This window comes from Neoarthrinium moseri (genome assembly GCF_022829205.1).
Source record: "Neoarthrinium moseri strain CBS 164.80 chromosome Unknown scaffold3_Wmoseri_CBS_16480, whole genome shotgun sequence".
Taxonomy (NCBI): domain Eukaryota; kingdom Fungi; phylum Ascomycota; class Sordariomycetes; order Amphisphaeriales; family Apiosporaceae; genus Neoarthrinium; species Neoarthrinium moseri.
In genome coordinates this window covers 661,821-683,042 of record NW_026055117.1, presented here as the reverse complement: position 1 = coordinate 683,042, position 21,222 = coordinate 661,821, and the positions used below count along the sequence as shown (strand labels likewise).

Genomic DNA, 21,222 nt, shown 5'->3' with positions numbered 1-21,222 from the left:
AGACACTGGAGCTGGGACCCGCCTGCGCCCTCTCAAAAGCACAAGCCTTTCTCTGCCACGCTGGACCCGTCAACCCGTCAACTCTCCCACTGCAAATTCCTAATCAGGAAGCCCAGCTGCCAATTCCTCACCCATCCCCCATCCCATCTCATCGCCCTCCAGTCGCCAATTCATCGCCACCTCGCGTCCTCTGGAAGCGCAAGCACCCACTGGGCAGCAGCAGCAGACACGGCCGCCGGTCAGCGAGAGCGCAGCGTAGTTGAAGCAAAAAGAAAAAAAAAGAGCGAACGGCGTCGCGCGTGCTCTCGTCTCGTCCCGGGCAGACACACCAGACTCGATACAGTAAGTCGCCATCCCCGATTCTGTCATCTGTTCCTGCAAAAGCGCAAGCCATCCGCAACCCAACCCGCGGCAGGCCTGAACCTGAACCCGCAAACCGCCTGCCAACCCGCAGCCCGCAGCCCGCAAAAAATAATCCCCTCCCACTCCCTCGCTCTCGGCTCTCCCCCCCAAACCCCAAACCCCAAACCAAACTCGTCTGGGCCACCGCCTACTACAACAAGACAGGTTAAAGTAACGGTTACCTGCTACAGAAACTCTCCACGCTTCAACGCCAGATCCAGCCTAGGTTGCCGGCACCACTCTCAATCCAGCAATTTTTTGCCTTTTCTCTGTGATACCGGGTCCTATACCGTATCGCGCACCGCTTCGCATTGCATTGCATCGTCGCGACCCAGCACAGTCCACACCACCGCAATGGCCGACATCACCGACCAGCACGACCAGGCCCAGGCCGGCGACCTCGACGACGCCCATGCCGTCGGCAACGGCACCGCTGCCGAGTCTCGCGGCGTCAAGCGCCAGCGCAACAGCATCGCCGACGACGATGATGACGATGACGACAAGGGCGGCCGTGAGCGTCGCAAGATTGAGATCAAGTTCATCACCGACAAGTCGCGTCGTCACATCACCTTTTCCAAGCGCAAGGCTGGTATCATGAAGAAGGTACGCGTCAATTTCCACCACCACCTGCTGCTCTGCTCCCTACCCATCCCAATCCCATCCGCGCATCTGGTTTTGCGACCATGATGAAACTCTGACGCCGTGGTACATCATCTTCATCTCACTACACTCGCCTTTCCACTTGGCTTGACTCTCTATCCTCTCTATCTTGACCGCGGCCACTGTCAGAAGTAGCGACATCATCCCCCAATAAGTCACACTCTAGCTAACAAGAACGCGCCCACTGCAGGCCTACGAGCTTTCGGTCCTCACCGGCACCCAAGTCCTTCTGCTCGTCGTCTCCGAGACGGGTCTGGTCTACACCTTCACAACCCCCAAGCTGCAGCCTCTGGTGACCAAGGCGGAGGGCAAGAACCTTATTCAGGTAAGTCAAGAGTGATGGAAACGAGCTTCCGAGAGCCGCCCTCCCTTCCTGGAAACTAACAGGCCTTTTCTTTAGGCTTGCTTGAACGCGCCTGAGCCCAGCCAGGGCAACGAAAACGGTGCCGATGATTCAAACCAGATTGATTCGCCCGAGGAACCTGCGAACGCTCACCTGCCGCCGGCATCTGGCCGGCCGGGCATGCCGCCTTCGCACATGCCCGGTGGCTACATGCCTAATGTCCCCATGGACCCCCAGCAGGCCATGGCGTACCAGAGCTACGTCCAGCAGCGAGGTGCACAGTATGCCATGCCGCCGCAGCAGGGCATGCCTCAGCACACCTCGCACCAGTCATAGGAGTAGGAGAACGTCAGCTCTCCACCCCTACATGACACGAACATGACATTGCTGGTCGCGACTCCTTCACCCGCCTGCCTGATACCCAGACTATAATGCATTCACGAGGCTCTCATTTTTACCAAGGCCTATGGTTTCGATTTGACCTCTGTCATAATCAACGAAGCATCCGTGGACCCGGCGTTGTGTGGCCATTCTGCCTTTTTTTTTTTTCTTCCCTCTCCGCGATTCCACTTTTCGACTTTCGACCTCGATTCTGCGTTCCCTTCCCTCTTCCGTTTTTTGACGACCCGCTTCTCTTTCACGGCATATACCGCAAACAGATCTTCTGGCATCGGACGATCTGTTTGGCCTCAAAGTCGCTAATTGCTTGTCATCTTCTGCGAACACGTACCTCATAGGCTTGGGTCTTTCCCAGGCCTTGTGGGACGACCTCTCGATACACAACCCACCTCTACCCCTCTCAATGACAGGGAGCACAGGATCTGGCCCTTACACTGTGTCACCGAGCGAACCGTCTCTTTTCATCTGGGGGACGAAAGGCTCGATGCACAGTACGACTCCTACGGCACATGATGAAATGACCACGATTTGACGCGGGAAATGGATTCCATGAGTCAAATGGGTGACCGAAGCGTGCTTCGGGCACGAATCGGTTGACCAGCCTGCGCACCATCGAATCTTGACATACATTCCCTTGTCACCAGATTCTTGCCCTCGTCGTTTCTCACGATGATCTCGGGCCACTGCATAAAACTTGCAGCCGGTGGATATCTCGGCCAACTCGAGAATGCGATCTGTATGATAGGACATAGATACTCCAGCATGCAAAATTGACATGCGTTTCGGTCCAAATGTGTTCCCATTTGATATTTTCACATGTCCGATGATTTTCGTCCCGTTATCCGTAATGCTAAATATTTGGTAAACATAACCTGCAGTGGAGCTTCACATATCGGAAGCTAGGTGTCCAAGACGGAAGGGCACAGCTAAAGAAAAACATGGCAATAATAGATGCGCTGCCATTCAAATGCGCATGCATCGCGTATACGCAACAGGCGTACGAGCCAGCACCTACCTTCATACTAATCTTCCGTGGGTGGCAATGGCCGGTGCTTCAAGGCTTTTACCGGTGCATCCGGGCACCAACGTCGTCGTTCTCGCTTTCGGGCAATGGAATATCCGTGATCGAAGATGAGTGGACCTCGAAGAGCAGCCACGGATCACCGGCTTTTGAGGGCGCTCGGTTCGTCATATTTCGGGCCTCTCACCTTGTATCCCGGTCCTTCGGCGTGAGAGCCCGCACTGCGCTTCCGAGGGGTGAGATGCCCTCGATCCTGGGGGTTTGCCTTCACGGATTCCAGCGCAGGCGTGTACCGTAGGCCCGCTCCCTCCTGGTAGAGGGAATGGGTATCGTGCGTTTCTGCTGGAACAGGCACTCCGATATTCCACGTTTAGGAGCAGTCGGGGCGTCGCGGAATAACACCATGAGGCTCCGGGCGTATCCCAAGTAGTCATGCGAGATTCTCCCGGTCCATCTCGCTCATTCCATTCCCATCGTTCGTCCTTTTGGTGTGGTCGTTCCAGCCGTATTCCCATTCAACCGCGGTACCTTCATTGTCAAGACCTATGATAGCACCATGCCCGGCGGCCCAGGTGATGACGCGGGGCAAGTGCTCCCTTGTAAATTGCAATTGCCCGTCAAGTCTCAGTCGATCCTTAAAACTCGATAGTGGGAATGAACCAAAAACTTTTCGGCCAAGGTCCATTGCCGCGGTTGCAGCGCAAGACTGCGTTATCTTGGGGAGGGGTCAGGTCATAGCGAGCTCGAAACAGGCCTGTTGCGGCTGAAGGCTGCCAGTGGATCCGTTGTATACACATGTACTTTGAAGACTTTCAGAAGTGCGTGTATATGGGTTTAAAAGTTGCAGGCAGAGGCGAAAAAGTATTGGTATCCACGAAAGGCAACGAAGCCCAACGACGGGTATGCGAGGAAAAGGAAGAGCAGGATCTTCCCGCATCGCACCTCCAGGGGCACAATGAAAAGAGAAGAAACCAAGAGAACTATGACGGAAGGAGGGAAGAGAAAACCCAAGACAGCCAGGGAAAAATCTCCTCCATTTTCTCACTAAACCCGCTTCAGAGAGAGAGAGCAGAAGCGTGGGTTCCCACCCGCATGAACTCGTTGACGACACACAGCCCCTCGCAGCGACACTGGCACCAACCGACATAGGCAAGTTTTGTCCCGCGGATACTCGATGCGGAAGAGCGTCGAAACAAAGGGCCCCCAGAAGCCCCAGGGCTTGGGCCGATGCGGAATGGCGCCGCGTGGCCCGCGCCCCGGCCGGGGCTTTTTTTGACACACGGGAACTGCGGAAGTGGGAACCTTTTTTTTTCTTTTCTCCTTTTCGTCGTCTCGGCCTCTTCGGGCCAAGGAGAGGGAGGAGAGGCCGCTTTTCCACTCAGAAGTGGAAAGAGCGCAGGATACAGATATATCTGGGCTCGGTCCCCTCTCATTGACTCGTGTCTGCGATCAAGGTAGCAGTTGGAAATACGTTGGCCGCCTTGGACACGGGGGTTTGCGTGTCGCTGCGCTGCCCGGCTGCCACCCACCCGGAAACCTACAACTGTTTTCGGGTCGACGGGAGCCTCGTAGGTTCGGGAGTGGGGTCGCCTCTGGTCCCCGGGGGTCTCGGGACGCTGAATGGTCACCCACGGCAATTGGGGAATCATGCGCGGCAGGTTATTCCCAGGTGCGAGTCGAAGTATACGCATACAGTGGCACCCCGAAACAGGGAACGCATGTGTAACATGTAGACACCTCGCAGCTTCATCAGTCCCAAAGGTTCTACATAGAGCTTCATCAATCCAACTTGATCGAGCCATGGCACGATCATCATGAACATTGTCGTCGGTACTGCGCAGCCGCACTCCTCACCAAGCACCTACGACCTTATGTTAGTGAGATCACCCGTCTCCTCTCATGGGAACAACTTCCTTGAAAAGGTAACGATATGCCCAGCGGGCTGCGTGCAGAAGTGTCGCTGAAAACAGTAACACCCTTGCGTGGCCGGGTCGTAAACCGAGAAAGAAAACCACTGACGTGTAAAGACTTCCGGTCCAAGTATCGCTGGCTAACCGTTCTACTGCATTTTCAATGGCAGAGCGCCATCTCTCCAATCACCCACATGACCGGCCTGCAAGCTGCGGTCTGTGCTCCAACCTGCTTCTGACATATCCTCAGGTTGGATATTACCGTTGGAACTCAGGACATTGGAACGCATTGACACGGACCAAGTGCTACAACATATCCAATCAAATGGAGAGAACTTCTCACAATCCCTAAACTGATCTCTATTTTCCCATACAAATAAGTACTGGTCAGTGCGTTTTGCTCCTATGTATGGAAATTAGTCCGTGTCAACGCGTTCCAACGTCCTGAGTTTTAAAGGTATTATCTAACTCAGACTCTTCACCAGCTTCAGGCCATAGTAAAGCCACGGCAAACACTCCTACATTCAGTGCTCTCTCCTTAAACGAAATCAGAGCTCACCGTCTTCCAAGGCTACAAAGTGCGTCTTGTGAGAGATGATCCATTAGATCCCATTTGAATTTGCTCAGTTCATGCGGTAGACGAAATCCAGCCATCTCAATTGTTACGAGTGAGTGGAAGGGTATGAAAGAAGTTGGTGCGACATGATCTATACGCTTCATGCACGCCTATACTGCAATGAAGAATGTATCCATTGGCCAGCATAGTTCTTGCTAGTAGACAGACCTAACTCGAGCTGCTGAGATACGAAAGTCCAGACTGCACTTAGCTAAGGTGGACTGTTAGCAGCCCAGTGAAGTCTAACCTGTAGGCAGGGGTAGGGCATGATGTTGAGTGGACCCTGAACTTGCGCAGACACTATCCCTTAACAGTTCTAGTGCATGGCCGCGTGCATTGCAGGGTTCAGCCACACGAGCGCATTTGAGAGAGTTTCTTCCCTTGTAACTAATAAGTGCTCACACAATCATGTGCCTCGGGGGATCTGGGTGGTCGCCCGCAGCGGTGGGAAGTCAGCTCTTGGGCTCCTGTAGCATTTGTTTAATTTGTTCTTGTCGAAATTAAGCTGAGAGCCTCACGGCGTTCCAGTATCCGTATCTAGCAGTCAAGTATATAGTATCTGCCAAAACTCCACAGGGGTCGTCTCAAGAATATTGAGTATAGTGCCCTCGCGCCTGTAAAACTACCAAACGCCTGCTGTAATCCAGTGCCAATACAAGAGAGGTGGTATACGGCCACATAGTCTTGTGGTGCAACACCCAAGGCGCTCGGAGTGCCCTCTTGGTCATAATGTCGTAGAAATATATGATATAAAACGTGGAGAGATGCGACACGTCTAGTGCTCGAAACCGGTAGCATAACGGCCGACTAGCAAGCTACCGACGAAGATACCCGCAAGCACCGAGAGGAAATAGCCGACGTTCATCGTCATGACCGCCAACATGCTGTCAGACCAGTTAGTTCCGCCCCGGGTCTGTTCTGACGGCGCGCGTAGGTGACTTACAGAAGGTAGCTAACACCAGCAATGACCGTGTCGATCAAAGCGCGAATGGGATCGACGGATAGTCTCCAGGGCCGGACCGCGGTGGTCCTCTTCTTCACAACCATGACATCCTCCTCGACACCATTCTCGGTCAGGGTCATCCTCTTGGCCAGGCTGTCGCGCGAGATCTGCTCGGAGATTGGCAGCTTGCCTTCGACGGCTATGAACCTCCTGTTGAGTTCGCGGTCGAGCCACCGCGACTCCTGGATCGCTTTGGCTGCCAGGAGGCCCCGGAGGACGATGGCGAGGACGATCAGGAAGATGCAGGTGCCGGCGTAGGCACCAGTGTTGCTAGGTGTCCATGCTTCTGTGAACAAGGGCGAGCTCATGGTGTTCTGGAAGACCATCATCATGCTCATGCTGGAAGTTGAGCTGTCCATGTCCATGTCCATATCCATGGTCATGCCATCGGTGTGAGGAGCCATTTTGATGCCGAAGGTACTGTAACGGTATTTTGGTGGTGGGAAGTGAGCGGTCAATTCGAATGTGTAAATGCAGTGTGCAGCAAGGCGCCGGTCCGAGCTGATTTGGAGGAGTTGTTGAATGGGTGTTGTGAAAGTAAACAATAGAGTTTGTGGTCAAGCGGATGCTAATGTGTCTTACGAGAGAGCCGGCCCTAAGGAAATTGCTAACAGGGCAAGAATAGGACAATGTATTATACCAAGATGCCGAGCGGTTTTGCGAGAGTTTATGAGACTGGGGGTTGGCCGTGGAAACCCAAGCGCAGGGACGCCGGGGTGTGGGGGTGAGTGTGTTCTTCAAACAAGGGCAGTTCTCGCACAAGACGGCTGAGACGGATCCCGACAACGACAGCATTGACTATCTTGCACTGGTTCACAATGCGCCGAGCTGAATGGTCCACGGAATCCACCAGCAGCCCATTCAAGTTGGTAAAGAACTTGAGAGGAACGCAATTGCGCAGTCTGGTCTGGGTTTTGAGACAGAGCCACTCTTCCTCGGGGCATTGTTGTAGATCTTGCCTCCCGCAGCCACCATCCTAAATGGGTTCGCCAGACCGTGGCACCTGCAGCCATCACCCCGATTTCCTGTCCATTGGTTCTGTGAAGCTTGCAGCCCCGAGATAGTGCCTGCCGACTTTGGCCGTTTAAATGTGACAAAGAAGGGTCCCAGAATAGAACAGACAATACAGAGTTTGAAGGCAAAGTTGCGGTCGCCGTCCCTTTGTCCAAGCCAGATCTTTGCCTAATCGACGTCTCAGTCACACCAAGCCCGGTTTCGTAGCATGATCGACAAGAGGCCGCTGACTTAACTAAACTTTCAAGGTGCCGCTAGCTGCGCGAGGGAGTTTAGGATTCTTCGGCAGAGAGCCCCCCTGTCGTTGGCATTCCAGACGATTCAACGGTCCAGACCCGGCCCGTGCATATGCTAAGCATCTGCCGCAGTGGGCTTATTGCCGAACCACTTCCTTGGGTGACCCTCGTCTGGATGTCGTCTCCTACACGAGGGCGTTTCTTACTCGACTTTTTGTCTCATGCAACATATTGCAACACTTGTTATCATGCTCAACGGGGGACAGGCCAGAGATATCGGGGATATTCGAAGCAGTTCAAGCAGCAGCGCAAGGAAGACTTGCAACATCACCGCCCTGCATTATCAGAGTATGACTGGTCTAATGACGCAACAGCCACGCCGCAGAGTATTGTGTGAGGTTTTCCCACGGCGTTATAGAGTAATCAAAATAGAAATATGGAAACGCTGACTGATCTTGGCCATTCAATGTGCTTATGGTGTCAAATGGCGACAATCGTGCCGCTTCAGGTCTCTCAAGTCGGCTAAAATGCAGATATGGCTATATGCACCACAATCTAGTGGCCGCGGGTGGTAAGTGAAATATCGCAGCCTTGATTCTGTGTAAGTTCATCTTTCTAGTGTTAATACCGACTACGATTTGGACGGGTATGGAAGTAGTATCACTTGGAGATATGACCCCACTCATTCTCATTCACCAACACGTCGCCTTTAAGATGAGCAGGCCAACCTCGAAAGCAAAAATTTACGAAGTTCGAAAACGCAGCATGGTGTCTCGCTGTTGGCACTGTCCGCCTGCAAGTGGCTACCGTGAGATCATGCGTCAGCCCAATTATAACTGCCTATGCCCTTGAAGATATTGAATCTTACGGTTCAACTTGACGTTACAAAACTGAGTCTATTCTTAGGCCGCCATGTATATACATGTAAATTAACTTACGACTTCTCTTCATTTCACTCTCCGCCCCGAATACACACCGACACCCCACCTTCATAACATGTGAAGGTTAGGCAAAGGGGCAATCGTGCTTCGCTATGCCGTGTGTTTACCCTAATGTCATGATAAGGTTAGGCAGCAAATCTTGGAGGTCTGTTTTACACTGGCAGAAGTTCAAGTAGGGAAAAACGGCTGACAAGAACTATCTGCGCAAGTGTACGAGATCATGTTCGTTTCTATTGAGTTGAGCAAAGCAGTGCCCAGACATAACCTGTATCACAGTCGAGGGTATATCGGTTAGTTGTCTCCAAAACGATTGCAAGGCATGAACGAAACATTTAGTGATACTATGTCGTTAGTATGTGTGTTCTACGGTCAGATGTGTCAGCTCACTAGGTCATGAAAGGCTGTTTGGCTAACCATATAGCCTTCGTATGTCATAGTCCAATAAATAGCTGTGCTGATACTCGAGTTTCGGTGATGACATAACCCTTACACATAAGGTACAGCTCCAGAGTGATGTAGCCCTAGTAGAAAACCAGTTCTGAGAACTTCTGGCACCTCCTTTCTCAAAGTGACCATTTTGAAGCAAGGTACCAAACACCTCTCAGTCGTGGTCGAGATATTTCTGGACACCAGCGTGGCTTGCTTTATTCACACAACGGAATATCGTAGAACAACCGAAAATTGTTATCTGATGGAGATATATACATCCATTAGTAAAGCGAGCTGAGAGAGCGCATTCAAATAAGAAGGCGGACAACCGACTACGGAGTGATAGGGTTCATCAGAGGATTAAGCTTGCCTCGAAGAACATTTTAAGCATACGGACGTCCTGACCTGTCTTTCCAGATACCCTATCACTCCTCGGTGCTGAAACCACACACGGGACTTGCTCCCAATGTAGGAAGATTATTTCGGTGTTTCAACAACATCATCCGCACCACAAATGAGTACTGGCGTGGCAGTGTCCGTGGAGCCGACAGGCCTGCAGTGTATGAGACGGTCGTATTATTGTTGCACGAGCTCGATGAGGTCGCTCTTGAAGCATGGAAGTACTACGATATATGCAGTGGCTTCCTCTATTTTGTTTTATCCTCCTCTTCAAGAGTACAGCAGCGTAGGGTGGTTTACCCATGAACAGGATACCTCTTATATCTTTTATTTCCGTTAGAACTGCTTCGACTCATCAATAATTTCGGAGACTAATAGAATCTGACTCTCTAGAGAACTAAATGACATCAGTCAAGCTATGAACCACTCGATCATACCGTGGGATCTTGGCCTTGGAAGGTCGAACCAACAGACTCTGACGGTACTGCCATGGACTTGATAGACTGTGATAGCCTCTCATAAGATAATAAGACCTAGATGACTCCAACAGGATACGCGATATGTGTAGAGCGCAGCGCGATATCAAGTAAAGCCAATGAACTCTTGTTTCGCTATATCTGCTACTGATCGATTCTATAATACAACTTCCATGCATGGCCGAAATTATCACGTATCTCAGACTATGCTGCGATTACATACACAAGAGATTGCTCTTATCAGTCAGTTTCCGCAATATCAGAGCATTGCTAAGCAGAGACTCCAACGACAAGTACGGCCTACAATATAGCCCCTGTATGGTGTGTTATCGTCCTGTGGACGAGCGTGCGTAAGCAGCCTTACTATTTGCTGACCAGGGATGAGGGTGCAGTGCACTGCGCCTAGTCGAAAGTTGCTGCCCAAGTCGATGCCCTGGTATCACCCACCATATGCCATTGTTCATGGGCATTTACTGCAATTTGTTGTGTGCATGTTGCCGTGATACTACCTCTGCCATCCCCCCACAAGGCCGAATGGAGCAAAGATCGGCTGGAAGTCCCTTGCAGTATCACAGCTGGCTGTGCACCGATCTCCACACACAGACCACACGCTACCATCGGGAGGGCAGACAATGGCACGGTTGGATTTAACCGCTGCCGCAGTCGATGTACACGATGTTCTCTTGTCTGCAGCTGCCCGCTGTGCCCACGAACCGGGAAAATATCCATGCCCCCCCCGCAACTCATGTTCAGGGAACCAGGTCCGACTTCAGTACCACCGCCCCCTTGCCGCCGAAGGGATGGTGGAGGAGTGCACTGCCCAATTGCTAGACCGGGTGTCCTGGCGCGTCCAGTGCAACACTACCATGTGCACCGATAGGTCCCGAAAGCCGGGATGGCACTGGTGCGCGAGAACGGACCAACCGAGCCTAATTTAACGACATGGAAAATCTTGGCCCTGTGTTGTTGGACAGAGGCATGTTTGGACCACTTATAAAATTTCCCGTCTGCGCCGTGCAACCAGTATATGGAAGAATTGACATGAAGCCAGCCTAGTCCTGACTCTATCCTGGTGTCTGAGCTGTATTGCTTTCACCCTGGTCAGAATACATGTTGAATCGAGACCGTCTTCCGGTTCAGTGATTGATCATATCTGCAGTATCTGTTTTAGATCGAAGAAGCAACCAACATTGATGGTATGCTGTTGCTGATTGAAAGTGTCGGTCCATTGATTGGTTATGCATCTGCGTATACTTGAAGAGACCTTTGGGGGTTTAGTTAGCGGATCTGCCTCGTCAGCATCAATGTTGCGAGTAGAACAAGGGCGCGTCAGGCCATCTTTGAGAATGTGTAACGAAGGATGCTGAACAGTTGATAATGATCGGCGGCGCAAAAATACCGTTTCAGAAATAAACGGGAAGATTGAGCTGGTACAGAACAGATACCCGGCCGCACTTGCCGGCCATGGCCGTATTGGCTGGCCTGAGAGTAAGCTCCTCAGCAAGTTACCTCCGTTTTCGCAATCGGCTTACGATGGGAGATGACTGGGATGTCCTCAGGCTGATTCCTGTGAGACTCGCATTCTCCTCGTATTGGTGAACATGATCCCCCAATGAGAAAATAAGCATCCGCAGGAAGCGCAGATGACTCAATTATTCACATGTCGTCTTAGGCCCACGTAAGATTCAATAGGGCCATCCTCATCTGAACAAATCAAATGGGATTGATTCAACGAGGCTCGTATACGCGAATTTCCGGACAATATTTTCTGCCAGGCTTTGGCTCGACGTATGTCTCAGCGCTGGGTCAACAGATTCCTGTAGATCAGCCCTACTGTAAGACAGTAAGCTAATGCTGGGGCAATCACAGATGGCTTGGAATTGCTTTTGATCCTTCATCTGGGGTTTCACAAGCATATGGTTGGGCGCTTGTCAGCAAATGAGAGATTTAGCTGACAGCTTGGGAAATGGCGGGCAGACATTGTCCTGAGATTCGAACACTGTTCCGAAGGTTGATTGACGTATCTTGCAGGCTGCTGTAGTAAGGTGATGAGGACGGCGCTTTGTCATGTTTCTGAGCTTGCTTGAATGCCTCGGCTGGGTAATCAAGGAAGGTGAATATCAGGGGCGCCCCAGCCGCCCAAGCTATCGGTATTCAGCCTCATGTTGTGGCGTCGAATTGTGAATTAATTCGTCTCCACTGGGATAGTGCGCAGAAGCATCGCGTGGGTGAGGATCAGGGTCCTCTCTCCATCAACCAAGCCCACCATCCCACCCCCAGATGTGGTGGCCGCTAGACATAAGCCAACAAGCCTCGAGGGCTGGTTCCTACCAGCTGGAACGCATGGCCGAGGAACAAATCACATTGCCACCCAGCTTCTGGGAAAACACTCCCGGTCAGACCGGAATGCTACCTCTTTCGGATGGGCTGAACGGAACACGCAGAAGCGTGTGGGATGTCAGTCCTGGATTTCAAGTGGACGATGCGTCTCATGTGCCCAATACCACGGGGGTTCCTAGCAAGGATGTCAATACATGAGGTAGGTCCGCCAGAGGGGTGTGCGAACTCCGCGTAGCGAATAGGAGGGCCGACCTAGCGAGGGCGAGCGGTAAGGAGAAAAGACGAGTCGCTCATAGCATCGACATGATTTGAAACGTAGGCCGCATACGCTGACGGGTTGCATCTTGCACTAGTGATGGGGTTGATCAGACCTGTCTCCCGATCCAAGTGAGCTAACATCAATGAGCTGAAAGGTAGCAGGAAGAGCTACTAGATCGGAAGGCAATTCGAGACGGCATTTTCCTAGTAGGCCCTCGGGTCCGTCCGACCGCCGGGAGTCTACTTGGTCAAGCTTGTCTGCGAGGTGGGAGGCTAGGCCTCATGGCCCAGCGTCGACGAAGTTCTGGCCAAGTTGCCCCTGAGGATACCTGGCTGATTCCCCCATGACTGTCCAAAGATTATCCTGGTTGCAACACAGACCATGAAGTAAATTCAGTGGAGAGCGCGAACTACTCCAGCTAAGCCGTCAAGGCTCCTAGCATGTTTGACCGCTGTCGCCGACAGTGTTCACGCCCTAAGATAGAGTTTAGAATGACCATGGACAGCGTTCCTGAGGGCATTTGGCTTGCGTCAATCGATTCAGTCACCTGGGCATGTCTACATAGCATCTTGATCCCCACCACATGAGGCATGATTTAAGCCTGAAGTATTGTGCTTGAAGCAAAGTCTCGTCTGGACATCCTGTAGCCCGGCTATTTCTAGCCTCGGCATTGGTGCCTATGTGGTTAGGTGTCATTGCATGGTGTTCGCTGAATGAACCTGATTGGGATTTCCCGAGTCATTCGACTACAGCACCAGAATGTTGGCCGTCGGCATCATGGCAATAACTGCTCTCAAATGTGATGGCGGATAACACGCAGACAAGAAATACTGCATTGTTTTCGCGCCTTTGACTGGTATTATCTGGACCAATGTATGGGTATCTACAAGCTGAGAAATTAAAGAGCATCTTGCCGTTTGAACCCCAGCCAACGGAGCTTATACCAGAAAGGACCAGCAACAAACCCTCGTCATCTTACACGCCTGACTCTCCTAGAACGCCAATGGCCATCGTCCACCCGTCTTCCTATTCAGTGTTTACTCCTTGTTTGTGATGCTCGCGTTCGCCGAGCATCATACCAACCCCCAATGGTTTGATCTTGTTTGCCAATATATTAGGTAGACGGCGATCGCCGAATTCCTATTACCATAGTTGTCCTAACTTCAAGCTCATCATAAACCAATGCAATCCCCCGGCCCTGATAGTCTTGCTTCGTACAAGTACAATTCCGAAAGATGACGCTCGCCAATTCTATCGCCTCCAATGACACCAAAGAAAATACCAAGAGCGGTGGATGACGCAAGAACTGCCGTTCGTAGATCCTCTGCAAGTGAACGCCATCGTGAGTGCCGGAGAAATGCTATAGCGGCCGTGAACCCCGAGGTCCCAGTAACTCGCCTTGTGCCGGGTCCCAAAAACACCAAAACTCCCTTTTGTTTCGATATTCCGAATCCCACCCATTCCGATGGTGCTGTTTTTGCTGTTTTTCCTCAGCCTTAAACCGTGACGTGTAAACTGAATGTAGTAAAAAGCGGCCCGGATTTATATCCCTTTGTTTCACGGCTCGCGCCTCCAGATCTATTTGAAGTCCATGCCGACATGGTTGTTATCGGTATCCGTGCCCTGAAGAATTCAGATGGTACTGTTCACATCTCTTCCTTGATATCATCATTCGAGCTGAGATCAGGATCTTGCTTCACATCGTCCTGTGGAGAGGAATCGTCAGTCGGTGAGGTTTTGCCGTTACCGCAACCTTTCACCAGTCGGTGTCGCTTTTCTCGGGTTAGCATACAGTCGCGAACCAGTATTGGAATAACTCACCTTCAAGGCATCCTTTCGTGAGAAGCTCTTATCGCAGTGGTTGCAAGGGAATGGCTTGACTGCAAGGTGGATCCTCTTGTGTCGCTTTAGATCGTGGTTTCGGTTGAAACTCTGGGGGCAAACGTCGCATTTGAACGGACGATCCTGTTGAGGAGGTGCTTGACCGTGGGGGTACATGTGTCCAATATGCCCTGGATAACCATGCGACATGTGGTTCAGTCCGCCTACTATGGTCATCTGTCCACCAGGATTCGTCATGTTCGAGAGTACGGCACCTCCCATTGCCGGCGGGAGGGGATATCCATACGAGCGGCTCTGATAATGCGGCGGCTGCATGGGAGAATGCTGCCCACTCAGAGAAGGAATCCCTCTCGACATTGGCCCAGTCGTGGTGGGGGAATGATGGGTTGGGGACGGTAAAGTTGACGCAGAGAAGGCGGGGAAAGACGATTGCTGTGGCGTTGATGAAGGCGTCGTGTAATAGCCAGGCGTAGGCGGGTGTCGACCATAACTATCAGCAGGTGCTGCGCTCGATGGTGTGGGAGGCTGCGAGACAGCTCCCTGGGAGCTCAGAATCGAGTTCTGCAGAGGCGGCGGGTGATGCGAAGTCTGGTGAGAGAGCATAGAGTGATGGGCCGGCCCGCCCCCTGATGTAGGGAGAGGAAATGGCGGAGACACAGAGTCATAAGGGGGGGCGGCCAAGGATTCGCCTGTCGCTGGCGAATTCGAGCTCCTTGCATGATACGCAGCGCCGGTCGGCGAGTACAGCTGTCGGTTGTAATTTGGCTGCATAAGACCGGTCTGCCCTTGGTTCAAAGAACTATACGTATAAGACGAGCCACCTGGTAATGGCCAGCTGCCAGTCGGATTATATGGTGCAATTCCGCCTGCTTGCGAACTCTGTGAGCTCCCACTGTTCACACCCGAAGACAGAGGACTCAGGCCGTCCGTCCCTGTCATACTTCGTTAGTAGTCTATTCATGAAGATACCTCTGAGTAGTTGGACTCTGTAGATGCTCTTGCAGCGCACAACCGCGTGGGGAAGATTTGGCGGCGCAGATGGGAGAAGGGGTGGTATCATACTTGGGACTTGACTATCCACCATGGGATTTGGCGGAGGAAGTTGGAAATGTGGAAGGCCTCCAGCTGCTGGTCTGCGCGATGCGAAACTCGTCGTTTCCATACTTATCGTAGGAGGTGAGCCCCAAGGCAGGTGCAGCCTGTGCTTGAGAGAGACAGAAGTCGAGGGAAAGGAGATCCCTGCGTAGTTAATCCAACCAGGAAGCTATGCGTGTAAATAGTTCGAAAGATATATCGAACAAGACGGCGTAGATAGTCTACGAGGAACCCTATCGTTTTGGAGTTGATCGTTAACGAGCGAGTGCTTGTGTTCCTTATACAATGGCTGTCGCTGAAGCGTGTCTCGCGTATGGCGGCGGCTGCCTTGTGGTTGAATGTTATAAGTGCTGGTAGGTGTGTGGTAGACCCTGTTGGCAACAATACTAAGAGTGATAGTCGTGGTTATTATCGTCCCAGAACAGTGGCTCCTACACCAGAGGCGTCGTCCTCTTTCTTTGGTTCCGTGGAGGTATGGCTTGCAGATCGGGCTGGCCGTTACCGCAACCACTGCTGGCGATGGCTGAGTGAGGCCCAGGACCGTACTAGAGAATGGTGGACTTAAGGGACCGTGATGAAGGTTATCCTTCGGTGGGCTCGACAGTCTTAAGGCAGGTATTGGGGAGTGGGGACGACGATCACCAGAATGGCGCCGGGAGGCGCCTGTCGAGAATATATGTGGGAGGCTCTATTGGGCGAGTGTGCCCCCGGCTCTCTGCGCATAGGGTGACTTTGCTTTTCGGCTGGCTTGTGCTATGCTGGGACTGCCTAGCTTGCTTTTCTGACGGGATCTCTTGACCTTGGGACGAGCTGGGACGAGCTAGACCAGGTAGTGCCCTAGTCTAGCTTCGGTGGGCTGAAGGGCTGCCGGAATGGCGTTCGAGACCTGGGAGGAGACCTGAGAGAGTAATTCAGGCCGGATAGGTAGCCAGTACCGAAGGAACTCTATCTGGCCCGTAGTCACCTGGTCCCCTTTTCGACTCGGTCGAAGTCGTCTATACAAACTGCGCCGGGTTTCAGACCATTCCCCTGTCCAAGACTTTGGGGGGCGAGTGAAGAAGTCCTCAGACAGATGCTGGGACTACGGAGAAAAGTCAAAAGCAGGCTGACGAGTGCCAGGAGTGAAGGTATGAGTTCGGACGACCAATAGCCACGCGCTTCAAATTCCACGCGCATTTGCTCTTGGGAATATCGCTAGTTGGCAGCTATTCGGAGATGAACACATACAAACAAATCTTAGACGAGATCTAGTGAAAGGCAGTGTCGGATCATGTTCAAGTGAAAGGAGCGGAGTTGTAAGCCGGTGTGAAAAGGAAGGGCCTGGCTGTCTCTTCCTCTGGAAAGCGTCGAGTGGGTGTGGGCTCTCTCCGCAATGCACTCAAGGATCAATGTCAGTCCGTCGGGCAGGCTAGAAGAGGATCTATCAAATGAAGAATGGGGGATGTCAGAGGGAATTCGGATATGTAAGAAGAAGGCTAGAACCCTGGAGCTTGGCGACCCTCCAAGTCCCCCATGCACCCAAGATTCCGGGATGGCCTTAACGACCTTCTCCTGCACCGTTCCCTCTCTATTGGCACGCTGACCACATGTGGATGCAAGGGATCCCAGGCTTGTCATCGATGAAGAAAAGCATCATAAACAGAAGCGACCAGATTGCTCATCGATAGCAAAGCTGGTCAGTCGGCCTTCTAGAAAAATGGTCCAAGGTATTGGCATCGCTCTTGGGTTTCGACAGCCTGCTTCCAGATACCCGGCGCAACCGGCCACGTTTGCCTCGCTGAAATCCTTGGGCCTTGCCTCGTGTGCACTTCTCTTGTGCCCGAGCTGTTCGGGGGGTTGTTGATTATTACACCCAGGCTTGCCAGGGTGCGTTCAGCCCCCCTGCTCCAATTTGACATGGGCAAGGGGGGTACCGCTGCACGGGCGCGACCCATGGAATAGACTACGGAGGTGGTTAAGTTCAGAGTGGTCCACAGATGGTCGAATCATGGCCAAGCTAGGCCAGCGCGATGCGTATCGACGCCTAATCACTACTCGTACGAGTACACCTAACTAGGCGGAGAGAGCGAAATCGATACCGTCTGTACATTCGCTGTAAGTTAACCGGCGTACGTGAAGGGTCCAGCAGCACAATCACCATACGTGTTATGTGTTCCGCTAGCACCTCAGGTCGACTCGCAACATTATTGTCTTGGCACACACGATCGCAGATGGCAGTCCGATACGTGCTAGTCCCCTCGGCTCCAGCATCGACATTTCAGCTCGTCTAGTAGCTTGCGTCTTGCGACCCGCTGCCATGTGCGGCAGCGATAGCGAATGGCCATACACTACGTACTTGGCAATCACTGCATCAATCATCTCGTGCCATGGGATTGCGTCTGAACCCTGGGACCAACCTGATGAGAAGATTCCCATACTCAAAATTGCAAGCGAGGATATTGAATATTATGCACGTATACTTGTTGTCACCCCTAATGCGTTTTGTGTTTCAGCGCGTATTGGTATTACTAGAGTCAGTGGCAGCTCGCCGCGCGACCTTCTAATTCGAGAAGAATAACCACTGTAAGCTTTGTTCCCTTTTCCTTCTCTTACTCATGCTGAGCATACAACCCTAACAAGGACTGACCCAAGCCTCTCCATGTTTCATTGCCTCTCGTCAACAACGAGCGCCCGAGTTCTCGCTTCTATACAATGTAATGAAGCAATCATATCGTACGACTCTCAACTCTGTGAAAACTCGTCATGTTGCTGTGAAGGCCAGAGGTCTAGACCGTGCCTCGGCGAGTAGGGTACTGGTCCCGGGACTGCTACTGGTTTTGGACTTGACCACTTTCAGCACTTCCAGCAGTGCGCTAGCGATGCGATGCTGCAAGGCGGATGTGCTAGGAGGCTGATATGGCGACCAGGGTAGCCTGCCCCTCTTTCTCGGAAGCATCCATGTATGTACGGTTGGGTGACTCGCATCCTGTCTGTCTCTTTCTCTTTCGCTGCTCAAACTAGCAATTCTTCGATCAATATGAGCATATTCCAGTAGCGGCAATCGGTGTTGTGGGGGGTCCAGACTATGAGACATCGGAATGATTTCTGAGGTATCTCAACATTCAGCTAAAACTAGCAGATCTGTCGAGCCAAACTCTGTCTCATGTCTTCCCAGATGGACAGGGGGACTTCCGGGCCACTAGTTAGGGGCCAAAGGAAAGATTCAAAGTGCGAACAAGGCTGGTGTATCAGCTCGCACCACTGACATCTCTGCAGTTGAGTCAAATGAGGTAACACTAAGTTGCTGAGCTTGCTTTTCTCGAAACCTATGTCGGTAGTATGGTATCTAACGCTCCGTACACATTGATCAAGATGCAATGATTGCAGATCACCAAGCATCCCCCGCGGGTCCCGCCCGGAATGACACTGGGGTGCCGGTGTGCTGGAAATGACCATGATGGAGGCTTGCCTCGTTCTGGGAATTTTTGACGAGTAGCGTAGATTTGCCTCGCAGCGGAATTCGCAACGGCTGAAAGCTGCAACAGACAAGACAGTCAACCGGTTTCGAGCCCACCAAGTGGACCGGTGGGGAGAAGACACAAGAAGTGGATTGCGCGCCGCGTCTACCTAGATCTAGATGATGGCCTGCGGGCCTGCTTGCGCGACCCAGGAAGAAGGCCTCCCGTGCCTTCATTATTTCGAGCCGCTCGAGTTGCATTCACAGCGCAATCTGCAATAGCTATTCCTGTATACTCCGTCACAGTGACGACGTAGAGGTTGTCGAACCACGTTTGTACACATTCAATATGTCTATCTTTAGTATCGTTGCAACGGCGGGCCAGTCCCGTTCATTTCGAGAGGCATCAATGATGTGTGATAAACTTCCGCCGCTGCATTAACTGGTAACTGACCGCATGCTCTGTGTAACCCGACAGCTCCTGATTACCAGGCTTCAGCACCACCCATTGAATGTCTGCCCCAACCCAGCTGGGGCGCCTTACAGGGGGCCTTCCTGTACCGGCATTGACCGGACACGGCTCGATCTGTTTGTGCCCATGGACCAACCGCGAAGGCCCAGCGGCCTGACCTATTTGCTGTTTGGTTGATTAATTGATTGCGACAAATTTGATGAACATGCTATTGAACTCTGGTCATGTGGCCTTTGGCAATTCGGCTCCGAGGGACTGGCAACGGGCCAGGCCGGCGTCATGGCCATAACAGGCAATTGGAGTCCTGGAGCTGCGGTTCTAATTCGTACATTGGCAGGTGGGCCACCAGGACGGCGATAGAGGCGTCTAGAACCGGCACCCACGCTTCACGATCTCTGTTCTCCAGACCAGATCTCTGCGTGGCGCAAAGAAGGTTAAAGAGCCACGTTGAAGCGACATGTGGCCACGGGTAGGGGTTCTCGGTTCTCGCGAGATCCAAGTCTATTTCGCAAAAGACTTGGCCTGCTGGCGTTAGGATCTCAAGGGTCTCCGGGGAGTTGGCAGGATCCGCTTCCTGCCCTCGATGGCAGGCACCATGTCAGCACCGCCTGCAACAACCTGGGCTATTCAATGCAAGCCGCAACGTGCAGCACGACCACCTGCGCGGTTCGGCGGGTAGGCATTCCTCGTATAGATGGATGATGGCGGGTCGCCTCTCCTGGCTGCTTCATCACCAATATTGCTCGTATCTTACTCCCTCCATCCTGTTGAAGCGGAATCGGCATGCGACCATAGCTACACGCCCGGCCACGTGGTAATTCGTGAATCCTCAGTGAGATATCCATGTCGAGTCGAAGCTGCGTAGAGGTTACTGACTGCCTATGTGACTGTAACACGCTCTGCGTGCCGTGCCACGCCGTGACCGAACTAACAATGAACAGCGTCGGGGATGGCGAGTCATTGGTCGAGCTGCCCTTGGCTCGTTCGCGAATCAACCCGCGCTCTCTACTACTATTGGATGCAAGGCAACCCAGCTCTGGTCACGAAGCAATTTGTTGCCGGGTACCTATAGCGTCCACTCAGCCGATCCAACAGCTATCAACCCGGTGGGCATCATATCTACATTCTATTGTCTGCTCAGATGGTTGGTGGGCCTTGAGACCGCCTGCCACGAGACAGATCGAGGCAGATCGAGTCAGATTCAACGATGCATTCAATTCACAAGTTGGTTGCATAGGACACCCGGCCTTGCCTGCATATTGAACCACGAACAGGTGGAAGGGTGTGGGCTGCGTGCTGTACCATACATAGTATAATGTTTTCACCGCAAAAACCTGAACTGACAGGGCCCTACCCTGCCTACGGCCGAGGGCTCGCGGGGTGGTGTGGCCCACGTTGCAGCTCCTGACGGATCTGATGTCAGGGCTCGCTGTCGCCAGCATGGGGGCCCCCCTGAGCTGTCAGCATCTCAGCAGAACGGGTCTGAGCAGAAATACCACCAAACCAGAAAATGTCTGATGTGCAGTCCCGTACATATGCATTTGTGAAGTTTAGCACACGCGCTGTTTGCCTGAACTGGATCAAGTCCAGCTTCTCCGCGCTTGACAGGTGACCGGTATCCCGCTCCGCCAGCCTGAGTTACAGACGGACCTGGCTAGCCAAGGCAATCCCGCGCCCGCGTCCACCGCACACCGCACTCTGTGCTGCTGGTCTGGACTCTGGCATGGGTCAGGCTCCTTCTAGGTACGCGGTACGGACCCCGGACCCCAGCACCAGGTTGCTAGTCTCCGGAATGAGCGTCAGTAGGGCAACTATTGATTACTCTCCGATCCTTGGAGGCACAGCCGACAGCGAGGACACCTTTTCTCTCGAAGGAGCGATGGGATTCGCATTGTGCATACATCTCGCGCCGACAGCGCAGCTGTAAGC

At 52.6% G+C, this 21,222-nt stretch overlaps 3 protein-coding genes across 3 annotated transcripts; 1 reads left to right on the top strand and 2 right to left on the bottom strand.

The window, feature by feature from the left end:
* Window positions 1–756: 756 nt before the first annotated feature.
* JN550_001580 (uncharacterized protein) lies at window positions 757–1,741 on the top strand (the record flags this gene model as incomplete). The annotated part of the gene is made up of 3 exons (XM_049312779.1): window positions 757–1,005; window positions 1,253–1,387; window positions 1,463–1,741. 3 exons carry the CDS (start codon window positions 757–759, stop codon window positions 1,739–1,741), a joined length of 663 nt encoding a protein of 220 aa, XP_049176431.1.
* A 4,385-nt stretch (window positions 1,742–6,126) lies between these two features.
* On the bottom strand, window positions 6,127–6,692 carry JN550_001579 (uncharacterized protein; the record flags this gene model as incomplete). The annotated part of the gene is made up of 2 exons (XM_049312778.1): window positions 6,127–6,235; window positions 6,295–6,692. The coding sequence occupies 2 exons, from the start codon at window positions 6,690–6,692 to the stop codon at window positions 6,127–6,129; spliced, it is 507 nt and encodes a 168-aa protein (XP_049176430.1).
* A 7,402-nt stretch (window positions 6,693–14,094) lies between these two features.
* JN550_001578 (uncharacterized protein) lies at window positions 14,095–15,452 on the bottom strand (the record flags this gene model as incomplete). The annotated part of the gene is made up of 3 exons (XM_049312777.1): window positions 14,095–14,220; window positions 14,270–15,222; window positions 15,353–15,452. The coding sequence occupies 3 exons, from the start codon at window positions 15,450–15,452 to the stop codon at window positions 14,095–14,097; spliced, it is 1,179 nt and encodes a 392-aa protein (XP_049176429.1).
* Between the last annotated feature and the right edge of the window lie 5,770 nt (window positions 15,453–21,222).